Below are 27,815 nucleotides of genomic sequence, written 5' to 3'. Positions count from 1 at the left end.
TTTTTGAAAGAATGTTTTTCTGTTTCCGCACTTTTTTTTTTTGTTCACCATAATAGGTTATAAATTTTTAAGATTTATCCAATTGTCTATTGGTAAACATTTATAGTGCTGGCTGACATGACTTTATAGTCATTGAGCTTTTTATTTTAATTGATTCTTCAGACTGTGCAGACGTCATGTTCACTCACTTAGATTTCATCAGCACTCGCGTCAAAACGCAATAAAAGTTCTATTGACATTTTCTGTCAACAGAATGTATCATATTTTTGCTAAGATATTATCTTAGGATTTATTAGAAAAACTTTTTTCTTATTCACAAAAATAGATAAAGAGTTAGAGAGCAATAACTTAATATGCGAAATAAAGCTGTCACATACATAGAATTTTACATATTTTTGTTCCATGTAAAAGGGCAGTAAAACTTGTCTGGTGTCAAATATTGTTTTAATTTATTTAAAATCCTTTTGCTAGCCATAAGACATAAATAGTTTAAATAGGTACAAGCTGAATGCGATAGTATATCTACTACGAGACTGTGATAGTCTATTATGATAGATGACTCACAAGATGAACGAGAGGAAAGAAACAGATTTAAAAATAAAAAAAAACTCAACGAAAAATGGGAAAATAAAATATATAGGTAAAAAATACTAAAAAAAATTCGGGAGTCGAAAGAAGAAATCAGAAGAGTACCATAGCATCAAGATGTGACATAGGGAAGGGGAGAATATTACCACGTTTTTCAAAGTCACTAATAACACTGACATTATCAGTAATTATTGTTTGGTTATAACGTCATGACAGCTCTTTAAGGAGAAGAAAACTCAATCGGGACATTTTGCCTATCATGGCCCAATTGTATTAAAAAAAATTTTAAAAAAAAATTCAAACTTATTGATTCCCATGCCCTTCAGCTACTGTGGAATTTGAGTAGTTTCAGAAAATATTTTCCAAGTGTTAGTGAACTAAGTGTATTAAGTAAGAAATCAATTAATTTTTTTCACTAAAACATAAAAATAATTTCAACAGCCACATGAATGATCAGACTGTCCACATTCTTGGATTCCGTTGAAAAAAATTACAAAAATTCTATTGGCGTTGCCACTTTTTGCGTTAGTTCACTACACCCGAAAGTTATAGTGGAGTCTAAGCTGCCATCACTTCACTTACCTGTCCACTAGGTGTATTTGGTCCTCGTTGAACTCCTCTACCGTAAAGTGCTCGACTTCGCGTGCAAGTCGTTGGGCTACCGAAGCAGGGCTGCCATCGCCTCTTCAGAGGATCAAAATTGTGATGGCTTGTCTTCGGATCATCCTCAGGTATGTTTCTCAGACTGTAGCCAATAGCCCATTGTGCAGCTCTAGTGCGACGTAAATTAACTACTACTACCACTAGCAATCCATCAACGATCAATCAGTTAGATAGCAATCAGTTGGAATGCGAATAGGAATGAGAATACATATCAACCATTAGGAACAGTGCTAATAGTTACTTGCATTCACAACACCTAAATTACGACAGTTGATTGATTTAGTTCACTGATGGATGTAGTTCTGCCTCTGGCAAAACTACATCCCATCTCTACATTTCGCTATGTTGATTTTATATTTCATACATAATTATAGAGAATAACATAGTTTTTGTACCTTAAAATTTAATGCACTGAAAAAGTAAATAGATTTATTCTTAGTAGTTTTTTTTTTCTTAATCAAATCGAAGCTTTTAACACAATCAATCACAAGAAACTTCAAATTTTAGATGTCAATTGAAGCTAAAAGTTGGGTGTATACAATACAATAGAGAATATCATAGCTTCTGTACTTCAAAAATTAATGCACAGAAAAAGTAAATATATTTATTCTTAGAAGTTTTTTTTAAGTTTTATTAAATCGAAGCTTTTAACACAATCATTCACAAGAAACTGCAAATTTTAGATGTCATTTGAAGCTAAAAGTTTGGTGTATACAATTTTTCGAAATGTTTCATCGTTCAGTTTCTTGAAACATTCAGTTTAGATTTTCTGAATTTCTCCAGTAAGAGTAAGGTATCTCTGTAGTAACAGGAGGCTGTTCCTTTTGCTCTGTAAGGAGAAAATTAAAATCATGAAATTTTTTAAATATATTTTCAGCTTACTGAAATAATTTAGATCTGAGTCTGAATAGATTTTTCCATCTTTGACGCTCAATAACCAATACAGAGCTATAATTTGTATGATCGACGAGGAAAAATTTTCTAAATGGAGCGATATTTATGTTCTATCTTAGTTTCTAAAATTTTTTGTAAAAAAGTATTTTATCCCCAATGACAAATCACTGATTCAAACAGAGCCATCTTAAATCTTTGTCGGAGATTTTGATTAAACATACTTCGCTTTCTTTTATATTGATTTAGTTCAAAATAAGTGGAAACTATTGCATTTAACTATTTAATAATTTATGGTTATGAAATACAGCATAAAATACCTATGTCTTTTCTGGATTCTTTATTTTCTGGGTTAAAGGTAAAATCTTCTAAACAATAATTTTTAAAATGTACGCTTATTTGTAGTTATTTTTATCTAAAAGAAACAGATATTCATCATTAAAATTTATTCAATTTACAAAATCAGCTGTTGATAAATTTTTGAATATGAATGAAAATTTTTTTTTTCAATATACTTATTTTGTATTTTAGTACAAATATAATTCCAAAAACCTAACATAGTTTTTAGTAACTATTAGACTGTTGTTTTATAATTGAAAATACCAAAATATATTTTTTCTAGTAACTAGAGCGTCAAAAAAAAAATGAGTATAGAAAGGGACATCGGTGACCTATCTGCTTCAAAGGTTAAAGGAGGGGGTGTAAGCGGGGCATTTTTAGGGTCTAGGAATTTCAACTATTAGTATGGAAAAAAGTTCAATAGTGGTTAAAATGTATGCTATCATATGAGGATGAAAAATTAAAACTGCGGCTGCAACTTTTCATAAAGCTGTTAGAAATTCTAAATTAATTTAAAAATTTAAAGTTTTTAGGGGAAATTTAAAAAAAAGAATTTCAATTTAATTTTAAGAATTAAGTTGGTACGTTTTTAAATCTAAATAAATTTTTAAATTTTAGAAATGTATATTGGTGGATAAAAATTTGCGAAAACAATTTGTTTCTTCATTCTCTCTCTACCACTTTTTAAATTTTTTTTAAAAGTAAAGCCTGCACTGCAATCTGTAATTGATTTCAGTGGACGTTTAGTATACAGGTTTTTTTACTACAATCTGTAATATAATTGTATATTTCAAAATAATTTCATTCGACCTGAACCAAATTGAAAAATACAAGAATTATTTAAAAATATTTGATCATTCTAAGATTAATATTTTAAAGTATTTGTTTAAAAGCATGAATTAGAAATCTATTACATAATTATCGTTTTTTTTAAGAATAAAAGACTCCAGATTATTAATGAAATGAAATGAAACTTAAAATTTATAAAAAATAATTGATTTTACCTAATATCTTTGGTAGTAATTCTTCTAAAATTGTGACTCGTGCTTCTAGATTCTCAACATCTCGTACAGTTCTCTCCATATTTTCCATAAACACCTACAAAATAAAGTAATAAAAATAGTACATCATAGTAAAATCCAAAATCGAATTTGAAAAACGTGTTTAAAATTCAATTTCAAGAACTATTCTGCCTAATTTGTTTAAATTTAGTACTTTGCCATTTAAAATTGTATTCTTTAAAATGATGTAAAAATTTGTATACCTTACAATTCAAAATGCTTTCGACTCTTATTAAATAAAATAATATTTAGTAAAAGATATATTTTGCAAAGAATTTTAATTGAATAAAAGGATTTTCTAGCTGAGTGTAAAAATGGTTTAATTCCCTTAAAATCTTCTCGAGGTAAATGGCGAAATACGCAAAAAGTAAAAGTAACACTAAGGGATCCAAACTTTGGACAGCTCTCCTGACCAAACTATTCTGACCATATTTCGCAGATTGCAGCTACCCTCTATATGTTGAGGATCAGAAATCAGAATCCGTCAAAGAAAAAAAAAGAAAAAAGGAATGTTTATTCAGAGAAAGAACGTTTTTGTGACTGATTTCGTAATTTAAATTATAGTCTGCATTAATTAATTAGCATATTTGAGATCACACTCTCGACAAACATTAGATTAAAAGTTTCTCCGGGTGGTCCAATTATTATTTTGCTCACAGTACATAATGATAATATATAATCATAGTATGAATACCAAACCGAAAGTCCCAGGTCCTAGCATCCTCAGTCGATTCCATTTCATCGGCAAGCTTTTAATTCCAGACAGAGCTCAAAATACGTGTTTAAGAAAATAGACGCAGTATATGATTTCGTTTTTCAAGCTTCTCTTATGAGTTTTTTCTTAAGAGAATAAAATAATGGATCCTAATAAGTTCGTAATGTGATGCCGTCTATTTGCCTAAATCACTTAGTACAGTTTTTAAAATTTGAGGTAGAAAAATATTATAAGTCAAAACAATTCTTTTTACAGGGTTATTTACAGGTCCTATTTATTTATAATAGTGGTACTAAATTGTCGTTGAACGAATTTAGATCTTTTAAAATCACTTTATCGTTTTTTAGAACGCTAAATATGAAAAGATGCTTAGAAATTTGGGCCGGTAATATATATCGTTAATAGTATTATGTTGGTAATTGTCCTTAAGCAAAGAACATACTTAGGGAAAGAAGGCTAGCTTCAATAGACATAATGTAAACCATTCCCTTAAGTATTAGTGTGGTCTCAATGTATAAAAGAAAAAAGAACATTTAGAACATTATTATACATTTAGAACATTTAAGAACATTTATTATTTTTATTAAAAGAAAAAAGAACATTTATAAAAGAACATTTAACATCCACCAAGGCAGGAGGAAGGGAACAGCATTGTGAGATAATTTAGCATCTATATATTTTGTACTTATTTATATGCAGTGGCATCTATGTATTTTGTACTTATTTATATGCAGTGGCATCTATATGTAAAATTATGATAGCAAAAATTAAATTGAAAATATCATTTCGTTGCTCGAGTTGTGTTGGATGAAGAAGATGATCTTGGTTCTTCGCTTTTATCCTCTGTGCTGTATGAGAGAGTTTGGTTGGGAGTGATGAGTTGAGTTGAGGAGAAGTAAAGGTACAAGATGATCATGGGGAATAAACTTTTAACTAATTCGATGCAAGATTTGTAGTTCTACGAGAAATCAAAGCGCAAAATTTTGTTCATTTCGTTACGATTTTTAATATAAAAATAAAATATTCCGCAAAATCCGGAAGAATTGGTAGCTACGTACTCCGAGTACTTTAAAATGCTATTTTTATCACTAAGTAATTGAAAAATACATAATTGATACATTTAAGTAATAACTAAGAATCATAAAATAATGAAATTACTAAGATAATATAATATAAGAATTTTAAATTTTAGAATAATGACTTTTGATGTCCCATCAGAGGGATATCAAAGTATGAAAGGTTAGTTTTCCTCTTGAGATAATGTTACAAACCTGCATCATAGACAGATTCTCTTCGTAGTCTAAGTCTGGAGGCAAATCACCCTTTCTTGGGATAAAAACTGGAATAGAACAAATTGTTTTTTAAAAATCTTACTTGACTTTTTCCAAATGAGGATATATTGCTAAAACCGTATTTTTTATGATTTTATGAACCATGAACACATAAATACTTTTTTTTTACTTTCGGAGAAAGTAAGGGCATGAAATAACTGTAGTGCTAAAAACATATAGGGCTTAGGGCAATTTAAAAATNAGTGGCATCTACATGCAAAATTATGATAGCAAAAATTAAATTGAAAATATCATTTCGTTGCTTGAGTTGAGTTGGATGAAGAAGAACATCATTGTGAGATAACTCAGCATCTTATATTTTGTATTTATTTATATGCAGTGGCATCTACATGCAAAATTATAATAGCAAAAATTAAATTGAAAATATCATTTCGTTGCTTGAGTTGAGTTGGATGAAGAAGAGGATCTTACTCTTCACTTTTATCCTCTGTGCTGTAAGAGAGAGTTTGGTTGAGAGTGATGAGTTGATGATGATGGAGAAGTAAAGGTACAAGATGATCATGGGAAAGAAACTTTAAACTAACTCGATGCAAGATTTGTAGTTTTACGAGAAATCAAAGCACAAAATTTTGTTCATTTCGTTACTATTTTTAATATAAATATAATTTTTTTAAATTTAATATAATTTTAATAAAATATTCAGCGAAATCCGGAAATCCGGAAGGATTGATAATTACGTACTCCAAGTACTTTAAAATGCTATTTTTATCACTAAGTAATTGAAAATACATTATGGATACATTTAAGTAATAACTAAGAATCATGAAATAATGAAATTATTACTAAATAATATAATATAAAAACTTTAAATTTCAGAATAATGACTTTTGATGTCCCATCAGAGGAACATCGGAGTATGAAAGGTTAGTTTCCCTCTTGAGATAATGTTACAAACCTGCATCATAGACAGATTCTCTTCGTAGTCTAAGTCTGGAGGCAAATCACCCTTTCTTGGGATAAAAACTGGAATAGAACAAATTGTTTTTTAAAAATCTTACTTGACTTTTTCCAAATGAGGATATATTGCTAAAACCGTATTTTTTATGATTTTATGAACCATGAACACATAAATACTTTTTTTTTACTTTCGGAGAAAGTAAGGGCATGAAATAACTGTAGTGCTAAAAACATATAGGGCTTAGGGCAATTTAAAAATAAGTCACACTCAATCCAAATAAATGTTTTTTCGTCAAATTTTTCCGTAATATTTTTTCCAGATAACTACTCGAAAGCTTTCGGAATTAACGCTAGAAGGCAACATAACATACTGAAACATCTTATTGCCTTCACATAAATCGTGATATTTTCCAGCAAAAATGCTCTCCCGAACAGTTTAACCCTTTCGAAAGCAGTGAGAAGTATACTTCCCACCACTTTTTAACCACTTTTAATTTAGGTTACCATTTGTTAATAACTTCAGCTTTCTTGAAGTGCGTTTGAATAAAATTGGTAATCATTTGTTAGTTTAAAAAAACGTATGAAAGTTATAAAATACATAATTCTCCTTGAAGTTTGTAGCATTTGTAAAATTTATTTTATAAATAAAAAAAATAATAAAAGTCAATAAGAAATATATGGTCGTGTTAAATATATTTATCACCAAAAAAATTGCCTTTTTATAAACTAAATGGGTTCTTTCTTTCTTATATAAATTGCTATTCTTAAAACAATTTTAATTCAAAAAATACTTTAATTTACCTTTACTAGAAATAAATGGCCCATGAAGGGGTTAAGAAATGCGGCTTATCATTTTAAGGCCCAAGTCTTCGAATTAAAATGGTAATTACTTCTTCTCATACACACAATAAGTCTTATAATAAAGTTAACAAAATTAAATGTAAGGAATTAACAATAATAATAATAATAATCAGCTCGTCTTGGAAATAAGAAGTGTTTATTATTTGATCATTTCTCTATTAAATACGATGAGATTTAGCTGCATTGAATGAGATGTTATAATACAGAAATTTCATAACTATAGAAAAAGGCTTTAAAAGACTTAAATACTACCGGAATGAGAAGTTTTTCTTAGCAAAATATGAGTCACTTAAGCGGTTTTACAAATTTGTTTTGAGGTTATTTTGACTTAAATAAGAATTAATCGAATTTTTTCAGACTAGTGGGCTGCGCCCCCTGCTCGCTAACGCTCGCCAACCCCCGAAAATTGCTACACAATCTTATATGGTTTGCTTCGCAAATCAAGCTCGCTTTGCTCACTGCTAACTTAGGTATATTTCAAATGCACGAAATTCTAAGAATTTAAAACAATCATTCAAATTCATATAAAGACTTCTTTTTTTAAAAAATTGCTTCTTTATAGTAAATGCTAAGTCATTAAAATAAATTTGAATTCAAATAAATGACATGTAATTCGTTAAGCCTATTAGAAATGTGTTNATTCAAAAACTAATTCTAGCAACCTAATATCGTTTATAGGTAAAAAAAAACTTGAGGGTGCCCCTTGGTAAAATTGGCGACTTATGTTTGGCACCACTCCTGTTTGCGCGGAGCACCGTGGTAACAGGAATCGCGGCCAAAACATAATGATATTTCAATAAAACAATGGAAAATTTCAACAAAGCATCAGCCAAAACTTTAAAAAATTGCAACGAACCCAATATAAGCAAAGGTAATAAACCCAATAAAATGTATTTTGAATCGAAACAGAAATTAATGGAGTAAGCACAAAAAGAAAAGAAGAAAATCGACTCACTTCTTCATTAAGAATAAATGAGCATTTATGAAAAGAAATACAGCCAAAATTTGGGAGCCACGTAAGAGAATTATATATATTAGATTTGTTTCAAAAAAGTTAAAATTTGTTTATGTTTAAAATTTGTTAAATTCTTTAAGTCATTTTAAAAGTAATGAAATCAAAATCTTTTTGTAATGGCAACATTAATTTAACCGTTGTAGTAGCATATATTTAACCCTTTGTCGCAGAATTTTAATTAACATATTTTTCATACTTTTTTCATTATTTCGTATTAATTTAGGTCAAAATAAGGGAAAATATTATGTTTAGCATTTTAATAATTTAAGGGTATGAGATACAGCATGAAACACCCTGTGTCTTTTTCTGCGTGAGATTAAAATCTGCCAAGCACGGCTCATTTCAAAAGAATAAATTTCAAAAGAATAATTTTTTAAGAATAAGAATAATTTGCATTTATTTGCAGTTACTTAGATCTAAGAGAAACAGCTATCCATCTTTAAAATTTCTTTAATTTACAAAATCAATTATTGATAAAGTTTTGAATATGAATGAAAACATTTTTTCTAACTACTTTTTTCGATTTCATATATTACTATAAATATGATTCAGGTAATTTAAATTTTTTTTTCAGAAACTGTTAGACTTTTTTTATAATTAAAAAAATATTTTTGCTAGTAATTAGAGCATCAGAAAAAATTTATAAAAAAGGACACCAGTGTTGCATTTAAGTCAAAGGGTTAAAAATAGGTCTGATACCAGGTTTGAGTAACAAATATGTATTACTATCAGATCCTCGAGATCCAAGTCCTGGTGGACCGGGGGGTCCGGGAGGGCCTGCAGGGCCCTGTAATCCCACAAGTCCAGGTTCTCCATCTCTACCAGGATCTCCTTTTGAACCGGGTTGTCCTGGTATTCCTGGAATTCCATCTCTCCCTGGCGGCCCTGTATAATAAATGAATAAGCAATTCAAATAGCTCAGTTGTAGAATTTTTATGATAAATTGGCGAGAATTATTCAAAAATTGTGGGTTGTGTACTTAGAAATTAATTAGCATACAAATTATCTTCCACTTTCAATTACATGTATACTCTCTCTTTGTGTGAAGAATTAGCCAAAATTGCCAATATAAATTAATTAAGTTGATTTTTTTATTTCATTTTATAAGCGGCGTTGAGCAGAAGACCCGATTTTGAGTTTACAGCTACCGATGTTCAACCCCTTGCAGCATTATGATTTTGAACCCGATCCAGAAGACAAGAGAACTCCTTTATTTTAAGTATTAGAACTATCTAGCCGTCTTGGAGCACTTTTTGATGGAACAAACCCGCATTTGCGTTACATGGAGGGGAAAACTACGAAAAACCTCTCATGGTTAGCCTGACCGCAAGGAGACTCTAACCAATGATCGGTCTACCACTGAGGATATTTTACGTCAGCACACAGTCGGAAACACAATTAGTATCCACCAGCCACCGCTGGAATTCGAACCTGGTTCATCTCATTTGCAGGTGAAAGTTCTGTCCTTAGAGTCCTCACGTCTCTAAATAAGTTGATTGTAAAGAATTTATTTATATGAAAACTTTCATTACAATATTTATTTGAAAAAAAAATTCAGGCTCAATATGTTTCATTCAAAAATAATTTTTTTTCTATAGAATGTGGGGTGCATGGTATCATACTGATGTTTTTTACTTTATGCATAAATTGGAAAAATATAGATAAACATAAATTTATTTTTAAACCGTGCAAATATACTTCTTGCCTTCCGAGTAATTTTGAATACAATCATTACTAGTTAGAAACAATACTAACTATGACCATAATATTAACATTCTAATATAAAATATTTACAATAATTTCACATAATTTGTTTGATTTTAATATAAGTAATTTCATGCAAATTCACTTCTTACACACCAGAAAATTTTGATTTAAAATGTAGCCAATAAAACATGACGGTATCAATTATCATAGTATTTATATTCGAATTGTAAACATTTATTTAGTATTAATTTTCCATATATTTTCTTAGTTTTAAGAGGTTGAAAACAATTATAATAAAGGATAAAGATTAGATGATTTTTAACTATGGATAAAAAAAATGATATATTCAAGGCTGCTTGTACTCCGGGAAAGAGAAGAAGCTGGTAAAAAAAAAAACATTTCATATCTAGCTTATTCTCAGTAAAATTAAGAAAATAATCTTGTTTTTATAACAGTTATAAACAAATATGAAAAGATTGTTTTTAATAAAAAAAAAATCTTGGTAATTACGGATATTAATTAATTCTGAGTACAAGATTGAAATAAAACGGTTTTTTTCCTCTTTACCGGAGTACAAACAGCCTTGTTAAATATTTCCTGTATTCTGGTTTTATGCAAATAGTAAAATCTTTATATTCAAACACATTAATCGATATATCAATAAATGAACTGATATATAATGTCCATATTGTGTCATGCAAATACAGCATGATTATGGAATAACTGTACCAAAAAAAAAAAATTCTCTGGAGATCGCACCGTTCGTAGGTAAGTAGGCATTATGATCTATGTTCTCATAAGTGATGTTAAAAACACAGTCACAGTGATAAAATGTCAATAATTGGTATACCTTAGCATAATATAAAGGTTGCAGCAAATTTGGATCTTATTATGGTTCAGTATATTTTATCTCACCTGGTCTTCCTTCAAGACCTGGAAGTCCTGGTGCTCCTGGTAGTCCAGAACCAACACCATCACCTGAAATTTCTGGCACAAAGAGAGTGCCTGGTGCTCCTGGTTCACCCCTTGGACCTTGTTTACCAGGTTCTCCTTTAAGACCAGAATTTCCTGGAGAGCCCGGTGGTCCACGGGGACAATTGCAATCGTTAGGATTCTGATTCCTAAAATTCTGTCTGTAGGAAGGGATAGCGGGGCGATCCTTTGGAGTTTCAGGATCAATATCAGCCCTGTCTTTCTGATGAATCTGTAGAAAGAAAAATATACGATTAAAAACCGAATTGATGAAAATGCTACTAAAATAGGATTATTGATGTCATAAAGTTTTCTATAATTTATTCTTAGACTGCTTTGCTTTTAGGTTTAAGACAATTTTTATGAGTTATTTGCGATTCTTATTGCAATAATAATTTTAGAGGAATATGGAAATTATAAAATAATAGTAAAAAATGAAGGATTTATTATTTTTAAATTGAACGGTTCGAAATACTTTATGTTAATGTTACAGATGCCCATCGTGTTTTAACTCTTTAGTACTAACAGGAGAGAAACGTTTGACTCAAATATTATACTACAGGGATAGGCACCAATGCCCTATTTCGAGCCCCCCCCCCTCGAAATACATCTTCAACTACAAAAGTGATTAACAGTACATATTATTTGCATGTCACTAACTAATATGATGTAAAATTTGGTTTTGGAATTAACAGTTTATTCTTATTCTTCACTAGTGCAGCAGCCCTGGGTGGGCTCTGGTTTTCTCTCTCCAGCAGTAACAGTTCCAGCAGTTCTTCCAGCGGTAACAGTTTCTCATCACTCATTAAAAAAGTATTCGAGCAACAGCGCTTTGTGGCGCAGAGGGTTATGTAGGTTAAGCTTGCACAATTTCGTGATTAACGGCTTGATTATGGCAATGTGCTCAGCATGATGCAGAGGCTACCTGGCTACCTTTTTTTCCAGACAAGGTAGCACCATTCGATCTGAAGCTGGGTGGACTTCACGCCGTCACTGGGGATAGAGCTGTAGTCCTTTTCATTACAGTACAGTGCCTTAACCACTCATCCACTGCCTCTCACTTAAACTATTACTATTACATTCTTAAAAACTACTTCTAGTCTAAAAAATTCTTCTAGTCTATTGTTTTAATTCGCATAAACATAAAAGTAAACGCTTTCCTTTCATCGGTAAAAGGTTTAAAAATTCTGTAAGAAAACAGTCCCAAATACAATTTGATAGATGAAGATTATTTCCTAAAATATTTTTTTGTCATAAAAGCATCATACATTATTTTAATAGATGGATTTAAACCAAATTTAAAACAGACGGAAATTTAAACCATAGTGAAACAAATCATTTTTATTAAAAAAAAAAGATTAAAAAAAAAAAGCTTTATTTGGCAAAGAAAACTTATTTTTTACCATTTTGTAATCTATCCCACAGACGGTTCTGCACGTAAAAAGTTTTATTTTGACCTGCAGTCTTCTCTGCATAGCGAAACCCGGTTTTTCCATGTTATTAGGTAGGGAAATAGTGTATTGGGAAGAAACAGTCTCTCAATTTTGCCCATTTGAAAACCGCCAGTCTATTGGACTGTCTTTCATACTTTGTTTTTAAAATATAACTTCATTCATGCAAGTGATTAACAGTGTACATATCATTTTTACGTCACTAAGCAATATGATGTATTTTTGGGTTTTATGCTCAACTATTTATTAATAATTAAAGAACGTGTATTTAAGTAACAATATTGATAAATAATTATTTTCACATATGCAAGATTGCCCACTACAACGATTTTTGCAGAACATTTTGTAGAGTGGTAGACAATTTAAAAATGTAACGTTCAAAAAGTTTGGTTACTTTGCCAACATTTTAAATGCTTTACCACGAGAGAGCTGGACAAAGTGGCGTTTCATATGAACTTTGGAATCATTTAGATGTAGTGGTTGGAAAAATATTTTGAAACCAAATTTACAAAATAATGAATCATACACTGAAGCATAGACTTAGCTACCACTAGTAGAAATTGTCCCCAAACGCGTATAAAGTTGCCTCCCTGTCATTTTATTTAAAATCTGCCTTAATTTCTAGAATTTATTTACTCCTGATTTAATTTTTTAACGGTATAACATGTTTCTACTATATTTAATTGCGTATTTTTCTATCAAGAAAATAACTGGCTAGAACTTATTTTACTGTTATGTATTTAAGTACCCATAGTTGAATATAACGATAAGCAATACTTACTGTATTTGTGTTTAAAGAGTTTTTCCTTGCTGATCCATTTCCGTTCGAACAATTTAAACAATCTGAAAAAAAGAAAATTATGAGATCAAAGAATTTAGATTTAAAAAAAAAGGTTTCAATCATTAAATTTGAAAACTGAAAGTACTATAATTAGAAGTTAAGTTTTTCAATTAACTATGTCTTATACATGGTGACCTATAAATTATGCCGAAATATTTGCGGAGAGATTAAAGATAACCTCTATTATACAACTAAGTCAGAAGGGGGGGGGGAGGAACTTAATTAAAAGAACACATTTCGTTTTTTCTTTGCTTTAATTATAATTTTTTCAATTATTAAAGTAAAGATTTTAACTAAGTTATCTCATATTAATGTTTTAACGTCATATCGATTGTTAAATTGTCTTGAAATGAAGTTTGTACAGGAGCTGAGTATCTAATATATATAATTCTCTTACGTGTCTCCGAAATTGTGGCTGTATTTCTGTTCCGCCGGTGGCAGCGTTTGCTTTGTTTTGTTTACGTTGCTATTTCTCTTACACGGTGACAAAAAAAAGCCTCATTACAACTCTCTGAATGGCAGTGCTAGAAAATCGACCAATGATTGCCGCTAAAAATGATACATGCCAAATCTAGCTGAGGTGGCTCAACATATAGCGCTTTTAAAAACAGAAACAAACACNAATAGACTTAATTATAGCCAAAATTTTAACCTTTTTAAAGAGATATCAGTTTTAGAAATTTTATCTTAAGATTTTATACTATAGCACATTTCTAATAGGTTTAACGAATTACATGTCATTTATTTGAATTCAAATTTATTTTAATGACTTAGTATTTACTAAAAAGATGCAATTTTTTTTAAAAAAAAAGTTGTTATATGGATTTGAAAGATTGTTTTGAATTCTTAGAATTTTTTGCATTTGCTATGTACCTAAGTTAGTAGCGAGCAAAGTGAGCTTGGTTTGCGAAGCAAACCATATAAGATTGCGTAGCAATTTTCGGGGGTTGGCGAGCGTCAGCGAGCAGGGGGCGCAGCCCACTAGTTTCTTTAAATTTTCTCTTAGTTTCGTAAAAATTTAGCCGTAACGAGATTAAACTCTTCTACTGTTTACAAAAATGGGTAGCATAGAGAGCACTTGACTCGTTTTTCTTGTAATCTTAGTAATTTTTCCGAGACAACCTCTGAATACCAGAATATGATGAAGTCCAGATTAGAACGTTTTTTTTAAAAACATATCCTTTATATGCATTATATTCGAGTTTTATAGATAGATTACTCATTCCGGGTGGCCGTAGTAGCCCACTGGGTTGAGAATCAGACTTCAGTTCAGAAGGTCCGGGGTTCAATCCTTGACTTCGCTAAGACCCACCGAGTAGATGCGATATATATGTGTGTTCGCAAAAACTGTGGAGTCGAAAGTCCTTTGGTCGGTCTCTAACCTCTCACTACCATAGTTGCAGGGATCTGGAGAAAAGTTCTTTCTGCTTCAGGCATATCTTTGTCAGGGATGTTTCGCAGACCGTCGCCAATAGTCCATTGTGAAGATCTAGTGCAATCTAAATAAAGTTCCTACTTATCTACCACTCATTCCATGAATATTTTTGAATACGCAGTATTTAAGTACGTCAATATTAAGTTATCAGTTGTTCTGGATCAAAAACAGTTGAAGGTAGTTATAACTTTCATTTTCAATAACTGTAATTTGTGTATTAAGTGCTATAATAGAGAAATACTTGCATTCGTGCCTTGCTTTCTGCAATACTCTTTACAAAATTTTGTTAATTAAAAACACAGTGAATTTAAATCTAAACATATTTACCTGATTTACCTGGAGAGCAAGTTGGGCCATGATATCCTGGACAGCATTTCCATTCAGTCTCAGTTTTAGGTTTGTAAGTTGTGATGTACTTCGGCCTTTTCATGACCCTGATAAAAAATATAACCATATACCATCACTAATACAACACAGTCATATTTGAAGAACTTACAAGGAAGATACTCGACATCCCACTATCACATAAAGCTGATTTCTTTTACTTAGTTAGGGGAAGAGCGGGCAAGATGGACCGCTTAACGAAACTTGTTCAAAAAATAGTAAACTAGAGCAATTTTATATTTTTTATATTGTAAACATATAGTGGGAACATTGCTCTTACATATCTCATACAGAAAATAAATAAATAATAAAGTTCAATAATAATAACTTAACATAAACAAAAATAAAAGATTGTCCCATCTTGCCCGGGCAAGATGGGACACATAATTACTCGTATATTTCAAAAATCACTGAATAAGAGAATAATCGACAAAAAAAAAACAAAAAAAACGTTCCTAAACATCACAGTTACTGCACAAGAAGCGGCCAAAACCGGAATAAGCACTGCAAGCTTCATGAGCCTATTCTAAGCAATCTGAATATTGTCTGTCAGTTAATTAATTATAAATTATTTTTATAATTTTTTTTTAAATAATTTGTTAAGTAATATTTGCTAGTTCATATTTCTTTTTGATAATATTACCTTATTTTTTATGCTTTTTGCCAAATCCGGAGAGTTTAGTTTTTATATTACACTTTTAGTCTACTTTGGCCGTCCCATCTTGGCCGGTTCATCTTGCCCGGATAGTACATTTTTTAAAAAAGATATCCGCAAATTTGTTTAAATAAATAAACTTTAATTTACACTACTCATTATGTTTGTACAGTAATAACACTACATGGCCACAAATTTGAAAAAATTTGTTGCAATGTATTAAACAAATAATATCAGCATACAAATCAGGAAAAATATTTTACCACGATATAAGAAAAACAAAACAATGCTTGCACTTCTGCAACACCTTGTGAACTGACGAAAAAACTTGTGCATATTGAGAAAGCAATATTTTCTTTCCGAAAACGCACTTTAGATGTCGCTATCGTGATGCGCATGGAAAAAAAAAGTGATGTCCAATCTTGCCCTACCTTCCCCTACATATTTTGGTTAGAAAATTATGTATGTATGTACAAATTTTATCTATTCCACTTTGGTTGTGAAGATAAATAATTGAAAATATGAGCGTGGACGAAAATATTCGTAAAGATTATCATAAATTTCAAATGTACGATAACGTATCAGTAGGAAGTATAATTTTTAAGATTTTAAACTATATATTAAATTTCAAACAACTTTACGTTAGAATTCGAATTGTTCCCCTAAAAATTTTAAAATGCTATACTTTTGTTGTTGGTCATGCAATAGCTAATCAGATTTTTTACGCAATAAATAGAATTTTTGACTAATTTTTGTCTTTAAAACGCTAATGTTAGTTTTCGATTAAAGAGAGAAGTCTGGATGCAACCTTTGTGGGATGAATAGAATTTGACTACGCATTTAAAGTAAAAATTGTAGTTTTTGATAATTTATAGCTTGATAATCACTTCAAATTAGACAAGATAATTTTTGTATATTACATTCTAACCTAAAAAACTATCTCAAAATTTTTTTGGGCCAGATTGTTGTTTACCACTTTGGATACCTTCCTTGTTGGCGTTAGAATATCTTACGTGACAAATAAGAGAATTTGAGAACTTCATCTTTAGAATGTATAGAAATGTCAGGAATTTGTTTATGAAACTTTATTTTCTATTGTTAATTTCTTTACATAGGACCTTATTGATAAAATGAAGAAAAAAAAAGCCTTATACGTTTACTGCATGTCATAACCGTAGCTGGTAGCTGTGCGGTCAGTCAGAAAGATTCTATAAATTAGTAGTAAAACAATAAAAAGAGTAAGAATTCTTTTAAAAAACTACTTTTCCTTCACTAAAGAAGCTTAACTGTATAATTAATAGATCATACATACATATGTTTGAATTATTAATTTTGAGTCAAGAATTTAAAATTAACAGTGTAAAGTGACTGATTTGTTCCCAACAGACACATAAAAGCAAGGGAAGAGACCCATAGTTGGTGATTTATAGAAAGATAAAATAGCGAAATACAAAGCCTAACACCCAGGTATTAATACTAAATTCTTAAATGATTTGGCTATAGTTTAATCACCAAAAAGACTGCAGGAATGAATATAACCCTGTAATTGAAACATTTTTGCTGTATTATAAGTTGCAACAGTAATAATATTCACTAAAAAGAGTGGGTCGTGATAGCCTGTTGGGTTCATGTCCCAAAGGGCCTAACGATTTGTCGGATCATAAAGTCCTCCATGTTCCCATAACAAATTATATCCCTGGAGGTACTAAATTATAGATTGATCATTCTCTGGTTTAGATCAAAATTACTATCTGTGGATGAATAACTAGATGTAGGAATGGGTCCACGTATAAACGGGCTGTGACGCGTGTGCGGCTGAATTCGTATTCTTGGTCATAGATAGAACCACTGAAAAACAAGAAACACACCCTCTGTCTAAATTCGTTTGGTTTCTCTAAGCAGGCTTGTTGGTATTTGGCAAATGTCACTAGAACAACAACAACAACAACTAAAAAGCGTTAATTTACACAATGAGTGAAAAAACAACAACCCTTAAATAACAGTTTATTCTAATAGCATAAATTTTGTAAAACTATTCAAGAAGCTATACTATAAATATAGACAAACGTATGAAAAAATTAAATGACATCAAATAATTACACATTGTATAAATAATTACAGACCTGTATGTGCCGCCACATGTGTCAGTGTAGGGCCAATACCAACAACGCTGAAATTCTTGTCCTATGTAGGTTTCTGTTCCATTAACTTCTTTACAAGGAACAAGTTTCGATACCTGATATGAGCACCAGTTGTTACTGAAATAAAATCCCACATTAATGTGAATTGTTTTTACATTTTACGTGATTTTTTTAAAGGAAAAATATTCTAATCGCAAATTATAATATTTATTATCGTAAAAATAGCCATTTTCTTTCAGTTGCTACTGAAATAATACCACACATAATATGAATTGTTTAAACATTTTACGTGGTTTATATCAAAGAAAAATATTGCAATTGTGAATTGAGAATATAATTGTGAGTTAGAATATAGTATAATTACCATTTTTATTCAGTTGTTGCTGAAATAAAAACCACACAAAATGTGAGTTGTCTTTACATGGTTTTTGAAAAAGAAAAATATTGTAATTGTGAATTAATATGAATTATAAATTGCGAAAAATAATTATAATTGTGATTTATGACGCGAATTATAATTGTGAATTAGCATATCGTATAATTATTCAATTTTACTTAGTAGTTTCTAAAATAAAACCACCTATAATATGAATTGTTTTAACATATTATGTACTTGATTTTTGTAAACGAAAAATATTGTAATTGTGAATTATAATATTAATTATATATTGAAAATAACAACTGAATTATTTTAAAGGAGAAAAAAATTATTAAAAAATGTTTTTAAAAAATATTCACAAATCTGAAAATTTTTGAATTCTTTTAAAAAATATTGAAAAAAATAAAATAAGAAAAATATATGATCATCAGCTCACACAATTATATCCAAAAAAAAAAAATTTATTAAAATTTTTTTAAATTTTTTTTATTGTTTTCTCTGCATTTAATTCATATATATATATAATTTTTTTTCCTTGAAAAAAGAAACTACGCTGGGCACAGAAGGGTTAATCATAACCATATAACAAATAAAAGAGAGCGGAAAATATATGCTATGTGTTTTAAAAGCCTCATTTAAGGAATTGTTTTTCCCGAGACCTTCCTGCAATTCGGAGAATCATTGAACAATGAGTTATGGCAATTGAATAATAACATAATCTTACAATTTCTTCTGTCTAAATTGACAAGATAGCATTCATTTATTAAGATAGACAGGTATTGTATCGCAAACGTACAGATGTTATTTTTTTTTCTTTTTTAGAATAATAAATAATTTATTTCACGCTTGAAAAAATTACTATTTAAAGCTATATGTTTATCTAAAAGTTATATAATAAAGCTACATTACTTGTGCTGAAATATTTTGTCTCTAGATTATATGGGTAATTGAGTAAAAAAAAATTATTTTAATCCTACACTTATTTCAAAAATTCTTTTCTCCCGTGCCACTTTACTGGAGTTCTAAAAAAGGGAACATTTGTTCCCTTTTTTTAATTTTTTTTAATTTTTAAATTTATTATTTTTAATGAAACATAACTAATTTTTTATTATTAATTTATGATCAATTTTTGTTGTTAATGGAGCGTATTTTTTTTCAAATTCTAGTTCTGAAATAGAATTTCTTTATTAAATGAATTTATATATAGTATATACAATAAAGAAATTTAATTTCTTTAGACATTTTTTGTGTTGAAAAATCAAGAACATACGTGGTTAAAACATTAACGTTGCTACCCCTAGGAAATACCTTCTTTCTTGACCGTACTATTAGCTATGATATTAACTATATTTTATTTCACGGCCATATATCATCGACTACTACACTTTTCAGCTACATTTTTCAAAATTACATTAAATTTTTACTACATTTTCAAAATTACATAACATTTTAACTACATTTTCAAAATTACATTACATTTTTACTACATTTTCAAAATTAATTTTTCAGACCTACATTTTTCAAAATTAATGCATATCTAATAGCATATTTAATAACTCTATTGTTATCTTCGTTTGATATCATTGCGGTGACTATAGCAACTGTATTTATAGTTTTAAATGTTTTTTTGTTTCTATAAACCTTCTAGATTTTGCTTTTTTGTGTCACTTTCATGCGTTAAAACACGAGTATTTATTTGTCTGCTTCCGAAATGAGCTACTTATCAATTTTTATAGCTTTATTTTGTATTATCTACCCTTACCAGAAAAGCAGACTCCAAAATGCTATTAAACAACATATGTTTTTAAAAATAACACAGATTATTAAACGTTTTCGAAGAAGCTGCCTGTATCTATTAAATTTTATTTCTTTCAAACAACTTGTAAAGTTATTTGTAATAATAAAATGAAGAGTTTGTCCGTGCGTGTGTGTGTCCCTCTTATACCTCCAGAACTATTTACTTTAGCGTCCCGAAATTGGGACAGAGGATAAAAGAAGCAATTTAATCTCCTGATCCTAAAAATCGTTCAAATTTTTTTAATTAAATCGTGCAGAAGAGACATTTGAGAAATATAATTTTTTTATTGCTTAGAGCTAGCGCCATTGATATGAATAAAACTGCAGATGATTTTAAAGATTAGAGACTGTGAAGTTTGCTTGCTTACAGTTCTCGTTAATCAAAAAAGGAGTTATCGCACTTTTTCAGATATTTAATAATTTTTTTTTGGTCACGTCAGGTAAACTCAACGACCAAAGTGAGCGTGGTTGCTTTGGCGTACTAAGTCCCCAAATTTGTATTCCCTCAGTAATTTGAAATCACTTGCTTATTGCGTTAATAATTTATGCTTTAAAAACGCATTTATAAAACAACTTAATAATTTTAAATCAATGGTACTTGAAATTTAAAAAAAAAATTACTTACTGAAAAAAAAATTAATGAGGAAATAATACTAAATCGCTTAAGAGAAAGGTAAGAAAAATTTTATATTATTATTAACGACAATGGTGCTTAATAAATTTTGATAATGAGTACTTTTGGTATTATGGTGATTGGTACAGCTTTGATCAATACTAAATATACTAATGTAGGCTAAGTTAGTACACTTGGTTAATGCATGTTTTAAAACTGTATAGTATTGATGCAGTTTTAACATAGATACTGTGGAAAGAGGTGATTTACCGGCCTTCGAAAAGGATAAATACCAGAAAAAATAGCTTTAATTTAAGTAAATTTTAGCCATCATGATTTGTCCTCCGGCAATAGCATCATTTCAAACGATACTGAGTACAGTTAATCGTTTTGAGGAGATGAACTACCATAAACGTGTTTTGCTTAATGTTATAACGTGAAGCCACCGGCAAGTACAAAAAATAATAATAAAGAAATCGAAATTAGTTTATGTTTATTAATTGTGTTAGTTGTGACTTGAGCATGATTTCGTAGTCTTGTTCAGTACCGATTTATTGATAGCTTAATTTTTTTTTTCACTTCGTAGGGAGAAGGGCTATTCAGCTAGTAGAGCATTAAAAATATTTTATGTTATCTTTATTCATTTCTGTCGTTGAAAGGAAATAGTTTGAAAAAAAATTCCAGTTATTTATAAAATACAATAGCCTTGTATTAATTCGAGACCTATGTACACAGTTTTAGGGTAGTTTAAATACATCACAAAATGTTATCTTGTTATAAATGTTAAACAAATTGACAAACCTCACAAAATATTACTGCTTATATTTACTGCTTATATTTTCATTCAAAATTAATTCAGTTGCATTAAGTCAGATTAAAACTAAAATTTATATGCATTTAAAGTAACCACAGGTCCAGAATTTAATTATTGGGTTTTCTGAAAGTAATTTCGTTTTTTTTCTAAAAAAGCGAACTTTTTCTACACACTTAAGTCGCATAATCATTATAAATTTTGAAAGCTGAAATAGGAAGGCTTTCTCGGGGAAAAAGTTCGACTGATTTTGCGCAGTAGTTTTCGGTTGGAGTCTTTTCAAATATAGAAAATGGAAAGAAAAAAAAACATTTCCGGCATATTTTACTTTTTTACTATCAAAAAGGTTAAAAAGTTGGTCATGCAAGAAAAAAATTATCCAACGTGTTAGGAGAAGATATATTGACAGTATGTCAGTGAAAAAACTGGTATGCAAAATTTCGATTTAAATGCATTACGATGCAATACGCCAGTTTAGACTAACGAAGACATAATAAAGGCATTAATTGATGCTGACTGGCGAATAACAGCTCGTGAGATTGCTGAGAGATTAAATCTGTAGAATTTGACAGTTCATAATAATTTGAAGCACCTATTAAGTTTATTCCCAAAGTTTGACATATGGGATCCTCACGTTCTTACGGAAAGAAATTTATGCCGTCGCATTAGACGTCTTTGATTTGCTTCTCAAACGTCAATAAAATTACCATTTTTTGAAGCGCAGCATCACTGGAGACGAGAAATGGGTTCCCTACAATATTCACTTCTCGGTAGGCATTTTATTTACGTCGTATTAGAGCTTAACACAATGGGCTATTGACTACATTCTGGGAAACAGTCCAGAGTTGATGATTCGAAGACACGTGTGTCATCACAATTTTGATGCTATTCAGAAGCGATTTACGTCTCTACTTTGGTAGCCCGACGACATGCGCTCGGAGTCGATCACTTTAAGGTAGAACAGTTTAATCAGGACCGATACCGCGCACCCTCTTTCCCTACGTAGTCTGATCAAAGTAGCCACTCATCCGCTTACTGACCGCAGTCAGTGATGCATGTTCTACTGGGAGCCGTGTCTTTGCGATCTGTCCACTGTGGGACTTGAGGAACAGTGATTGTTCCATTTGTAATCTGGAAACAATGATGTAAAACTATCGCCTATTAAAAATATTAAAATTCTTTTATCTTAACATTTTTTATCAAAAAATTTATGAACGCTGCAATGATTCCATTTTAAAGAAGGCCTGGTGTTTTAATAAAATGAAAACCCTGAAAGTTAGACTACTTTAGAAATCAATTAAAGAAAAANAGTCTTGTTTTCTCAACTACATTTTTTGTCTCAAATTTAATGCCTAGCTTGAGCCTATGACTTTATTTATTTTACTTAATTTATTTATTACTTTGCGAGTATATTTTACTTATAATATTAGATGGTTTTCGAGGGAGGGGGGGGCGCTAAAAAGGTATTGTGCCCCGGGCGCGAGTTAAGCTCGCTACGCCACTGTTGGTGTTCTACTAGGAATTGCGTCTTAACGATCAGTGCACGTATCTCTACAAAACCTTTACTTCAAATGAGGCCAAAATCAACTAGATCAGTTTTTTTGAAAGTCATGAGCTAGGAGTTATACTACTGCCAAAAAGATGGTAAAAGGAAATGGACCGAAACGGACAGTATAAAATTCAACAAAATATATTTATTCACTATAAGAAAATCGTCTTTCATCCTCACAATGAAAAACGAAATTACTTTCCGAACAACTCAATATATTTGAAAGAAGGTTTGTGTACTCAAGACGAAAAAATGGTTTATAAAACCCTTTTCAAAATGTTCAACAAATAGAAAAAATTGAAGAAGGTCCATACGAAGATTGATCAAGGGTTACTGTTGGAAACGAACCCGCTTTCATGCTTCTGGTTGGCAAAAGGACAACCTCTGTGGAGAACCGATATCGTAGGTTCGAGACTTATGGCCATCGAAACAACCAGCGTGTATGTGCAGCAAGGTGCTTGTTTTATTTCTCGCTGTTCTCTCTGTCTCACTGGTTTGCAGTGAAATTTTAAAGAGAGGGATATCGGCTCAGGGATTGTCAACGTCGTCGAAACTGTATGACATTTCAACCATGTCATTAAAAGTTAATATCCTAAAAATAGAAAAAGGTGTCTGGTATTGATTTTTCAGTGTGTGTACTTATGGTAATGTATGTTTCGAATTATTGTAATAGCATTGATTTAGATTGCGCCAAACTTAAACGATACTATACACTCAATATGAAGAAAAGTCCCGCAGTGGACTGATCGTTAAGACACGGTTCCCAGCAGATCACCGAAGTCAAGCATCACTGGCTGGGGTCAGTGTGCGGATGGGTGACCACTTGGATCAGTCTGCGTAGGGACCGAGGGTGTGCGGTATTGGTCCTCGTTAAACTGTGCTACCGTAAAGTGCTCGACTTCGCGCGCAGGTCGTCGGGCTACCGAAGCGGGGGTGCCATCCCCTCTGCAGAGGATCAAAATTGTGATGGCTTGTCTTCGGATCATCCTCAGGGATGTTTCTCACACCGTCGCCAATAGCCCATTGTGCAACTCTAGTGCGACGTAAATTAACTACAACAACAACAACAATATGAAGAAAAAGAGTATAAGGAATTAAAAAGACTTTCTGGATACAAATTAAACACGGACAGAACAACGTTATTATAACACGACAGAAATAGTTTCCAGTTATTTTTAGTTTTTTTAATGCATTTACATAACTTTACTTACATAATTTAATTTACTGTTTAAACAATTAAATCAAATGTGCATATTAAATGAAAGATCTCGCATCCAATTGTCTAACAGGGATACAGTATAGAGTCAAATTTGTGATCATTTGGCTATAAAGGATTTTGTAATTAAATTAATTATATTAGAGAAAGGTTATTTATTATGCTTTAAGGAAATATAGTTTTTCTGAATGGAATCAAATAAAAAATTAGGAAAAGTGACTGAAAAGTAGATGCAAGGAATCATCTTACGAGAAATTTTAGGAAATGAAATATCGAGAAAATTTATTTTCCGCTTCATTTTTTAGCATTAGGAATTTGAATGTAAAATTTGATGGCACACTAATCAGAATCGGCTACACTCCAAAATGTAAACTAAACTGCATTCATAAAGTAAGAAACTCAAATGGGATTATATTTTCTTAATCTGATGAAAGAAAACCATTGCTGAAGATTACTAGAGGGCCCCTATTTCAAGGTTTGAGAAATTCATCAGAAGTTTTAACTCTTCATGTCAATCGTAAAATTTTGAATTTGATAAATCGTAAAATTTTTTTCATTCATTCTCCTGAATTGCAAAATTTAAATTCCGCCCACTTCTTGTAAATTTTATTCTTTGAATTCATACTATCGATTCTCTTGAATTGTGAAATTTAAATTTGATTGTGTTCTTGTAAATCATTAAATCAAAGGAATGAAAAATATTTTTATTACTTGATGAAAATGTTTGAACTTTAATAAGCTTTCTATTTTTATCATTCAATTTTTTTCATATATACAGAGGAAACTTGTATTAATTTCATCAGCAAATTTAAATAGTTTTTAGAATTTTAATAAGAAATATAAATACATTACATTGAACATTAAATCAAGTTAATATTATTAATACAAAAGTAAAATCCTTAATCTATCAAATGCTACATAATAAATTTTTTTTATAGAAAACAAATCTTCATTTAAAATAAATAAATCCTAATTTAAGCAGCAAATTTAAATAGTTTTTAGAATTTTAACAAGAAAAATAAATGCATTACATGAAACATTGATTCAAATAAATATATCCTGATTGATCCAGTAGTAAAAATACTAATCTGAATTCAAATACTTCATGATAATTTTTCACAATAACAAAAACAAATCTTCAATTAAAGTATATAAACAAAACGACCCAAAGAAATACTTACCCATGCTTTCTCACTGAGTTAGAGTGCGTTGATAAAAACATTCCAAAAAGAACAGCTACAGTCACTAACAAGTTTCGATCTAACTTAAGTTCAGGCATCGTAATATTGAAATATAAAAAAAAAAATTACTAATATAAAAAAAATTCAGACTGTCGTACTTTTTTTTAAAAATTAATTATGGTACCGTTTATTGTTAAGAAAATACATGCTCCTAGACCAAAATTTATTATTGTTTTAGCTATTCCTTTAGAATCCAAAACTATGGAAACAGACCACTACTGTGAGTTTCTCAACTAAAAGCATCGCTGTTGCCAGCTCGGTTTTACCAATAAGAAAAGATGTTCGTCTGCAAAAGTAGAAAAAAAAGGAGAAGATAGCAGCATCCGCTGTTTTAATGGCTATCATAAATAAAGGGGATATCTGTGGTGGTGTTAAGCAGAAGAAAAAATTTTTTTAAGAGGCTGTGCAAGTTGGAAGTGAAACCTGAGAATAGGTTGATACTATAAGTAAGTAGAATTCGGGAACTAACACTTTCTGAAAATGAATAGGGTGCTCTTGACCCTTATAGATCTCAAGCATCGAGTCCATTAATTTAGGTAATAATTAATCTTGTAAAAAATGCCTTTTTTTCTTAGAGCTTCTATGTTAAACAAGTATGACAACTTTTAAATATGGCCTATGCATCGTGAGTTTAATGCTTTAAGTCATCAAAGTGAGAATTATTAATAATTTACTTTTAAACTGTTGGGAAAGATATCTTTCGATTTAATTGGTAAATGAGGCATATCCACGGATCAGAATAATTTTAAAAAAATAGATTAAAAACCACATGTTTCTAGAGGTCTAAAAATTTGTATCTATTTTTGTCACCCCTAAAGCGAAAATTACAAGGCATCTTACAATCGAAAGGGTATTTCCAAATTTTTAATGGTGATTGAAATTCATTACGAAAGTGGGTCTCCCTGAATTTTCCGTTTTTGGTGTGACAAAAATAGATTTATTGCCTCCTTTTTTTTAAGACCAAATTGAAAGTTTTCTAAATTTTTACCTCATTTTATATATACTGTTTACTTTTTGTTTTGCTCCTGTTATTTTGTGTCCCGCAGTGGATTGATCGTAAAGACACTGTTCCCAGTAGAACACCGAAGTCAAGCACCCGCTGGCTGCTGTCAGTAAGCGGGTGGGTGACCACTTTGATCCTGCGTAGAGACCGAGAGTGTGCAGTATCGGTCCTCCTCAAACTGTTCTACCGCAAAGTGCTCTCTTTCGCACGCAGGTCGTTGGGCTACCAAAGCAGGGGAGCCATCCCCTCTGCAGAGGATCAAAATTGTGATGGCATGTCTTCGGACCATTCTCAGGGATGTTTCTCGAACCGACGCCAATAGCTCATTGTACAGCTCTAGTGCGACATAAATAAAGTACCTACCTACCAGTTAGCTTTTTATGTCGGAAAATGATTCAAATTTTTAACAGTAAGAAAATGCAGCTTAACTAAGTTGCAAGACTAAGTTTGGTGTGATTGCTATAGTCGTAGAGCTACACTGATGAGCTATTGGCGACAGTTTGGGATTCTCCCTTAATGTTAGCCACCGAGTACAATACTGGAGATAAGAGAAAGTGGTATTGGGTTTGACCCACAGCTTTTAGTATATGAAATCAAACCCTTGCCCAAACCGTGGTAAGAAAAATTAACCCTGCAACTGCCCGTTATGGACCAAAGGGATCATGAAAGCTTAGTCTCCACAATTTCGTTGTTAACTGGATGATTTTGGCAATGTAACTATATTACGCTCAAGCCACCTTAACTTCGCAGACATGCTGGCAGCCATCGATCTGACGCCGGGTAGACTTTAAGCAGCAAATCCCAGTCCTTCGCAATGACAGCCCAACGTTTTTAATTTCCTAGCCACCCAGGTCAAGGTTGTTGTTGTTGTTAATTTGCATCGCACTAGAGCTGCACAATGGGCTATTGGCGACGATCTGGGAAACATCCCGGAGGATGATCCGAAGACATGACATCACAGTTTTGATCCTCTGCGGAGGGGATGGCTCCCCCGCTTCGGTAGCCCGACGACCTGCGCGCGAAGTCGAGCACTTTACGGTAGCACAGTTTAACGAGGACCAATGCCGCACACCCTCGGTCCCAACGCAGACTGATCCAAGTGGTCACCCACCCGCACACTGACCGTAGCCAGTGATGCTTGGAACCGTTTTTTAACGATTAGTCCACTGCGGGACCCCAGGTCACGGTAGGTGAAGATAAAACCCAGCACATTAATTGGTATTTAGAAAACAAATGTT

The 27,815-nt window shown here is 31.1% G+C and overlaps 1 protein-coding gene across 4 annotated transcripts; it reads right to left on the bottom strand.

Moving 5' to 3' along the window:
- Positions 1–1,854: 1,854 nt before the first annotated feature.
- Positions 1,855–25,869, bottom strand: LOC107438676 (collagen alpha-1(XXVI) chain). 4 transcript variants are annotated; one of them, XM_071180566.1, is made up of 9 exons: positions 25,515–25,869; positions 17,951–18,085; positions 15,125–15,222; positions 13,294–13,355; positions 11,005–11,293; positions 9,109–9,267; positions 6,505–6,572; positions 3,486–3,579; positions 1,855–2,080 (listed from the first exon to the last, which is right to left on the bottom strand). In XM_071180566.1, exons 1-9 carry the CDS (start codon positions 25,610–25,612, stop codon positions 2,007–2,009), a joined length of 1,077 nt encoding a protein of 358 aa, XP_071036667.1. In that variant the 5' UTR covers positions 25,613–25,869; the 3' UTR covers positions 1,855–2,006. The 4 variants fall into 4 exon arrangements, with proteins under 4 accessions (XP_071036667.1, XP_042904373.1, XP_042904372.1 ...); XM_043048439.2 differs by lacking the exon at positions 6,505–6,572 and adding an exon at positions 5,529–5,596; XM_043048438.2 differs by having other exon boundaries at positions 15,116–15,222; positions 25,515–25,867.
- Between the last annotated feature and the right edge of the window lie 1,946 nt (positions 25,870–27,815).

This window comes from Parasteatoda tepidariorum, chromosome 5 (assembly GCF_043381705.1).
Source record: "Parasteatoda tepidariorum isolate YZ-2023 chromosome 5, CAS_Ptep_4.0, whole genome shotgun sequence".
Taxonomy (NCBI): domain Eukaryota; kingdom Metazoa; phylum Arthropoda; class Arachnida; order Araneae; family Theridiidae; genus Parasteatoda; species Parasteatoda tepidariorum.
Note: the sequence above shows the minus strand (reverse complement) of the source record. Positions and strands in the feature narration are given on the sequence as shown.

What these genes read in the sequence shown, in the direction of transcription:
- LOC107438676 (XM_043048438.2), bottom strand. Translation starts at nt 25,612, where the DNA reads ATGCCTGAACTTAAGTTAGATCGAAACTTGTTAGTGACTGTAGCTGTT. An exon ending in AGGTCTTGAAGGAAGACCAG is followed by an intron (nt 9,268 to 11,004) that starts GTGAGATAAAAT and finishes TTTATTATACAG; the next exon opens with GGCCGCCAGGGAGAGATGGA. An exon ending in ATTACTACCAAAGATATTAG is followed by an intron (nt 2,081 to 3,485) that starts GTAAAATCAATT and finishes TTCTCCTTACAG; the next exon opens with AGCAAAAGGAACAGCCTCCT.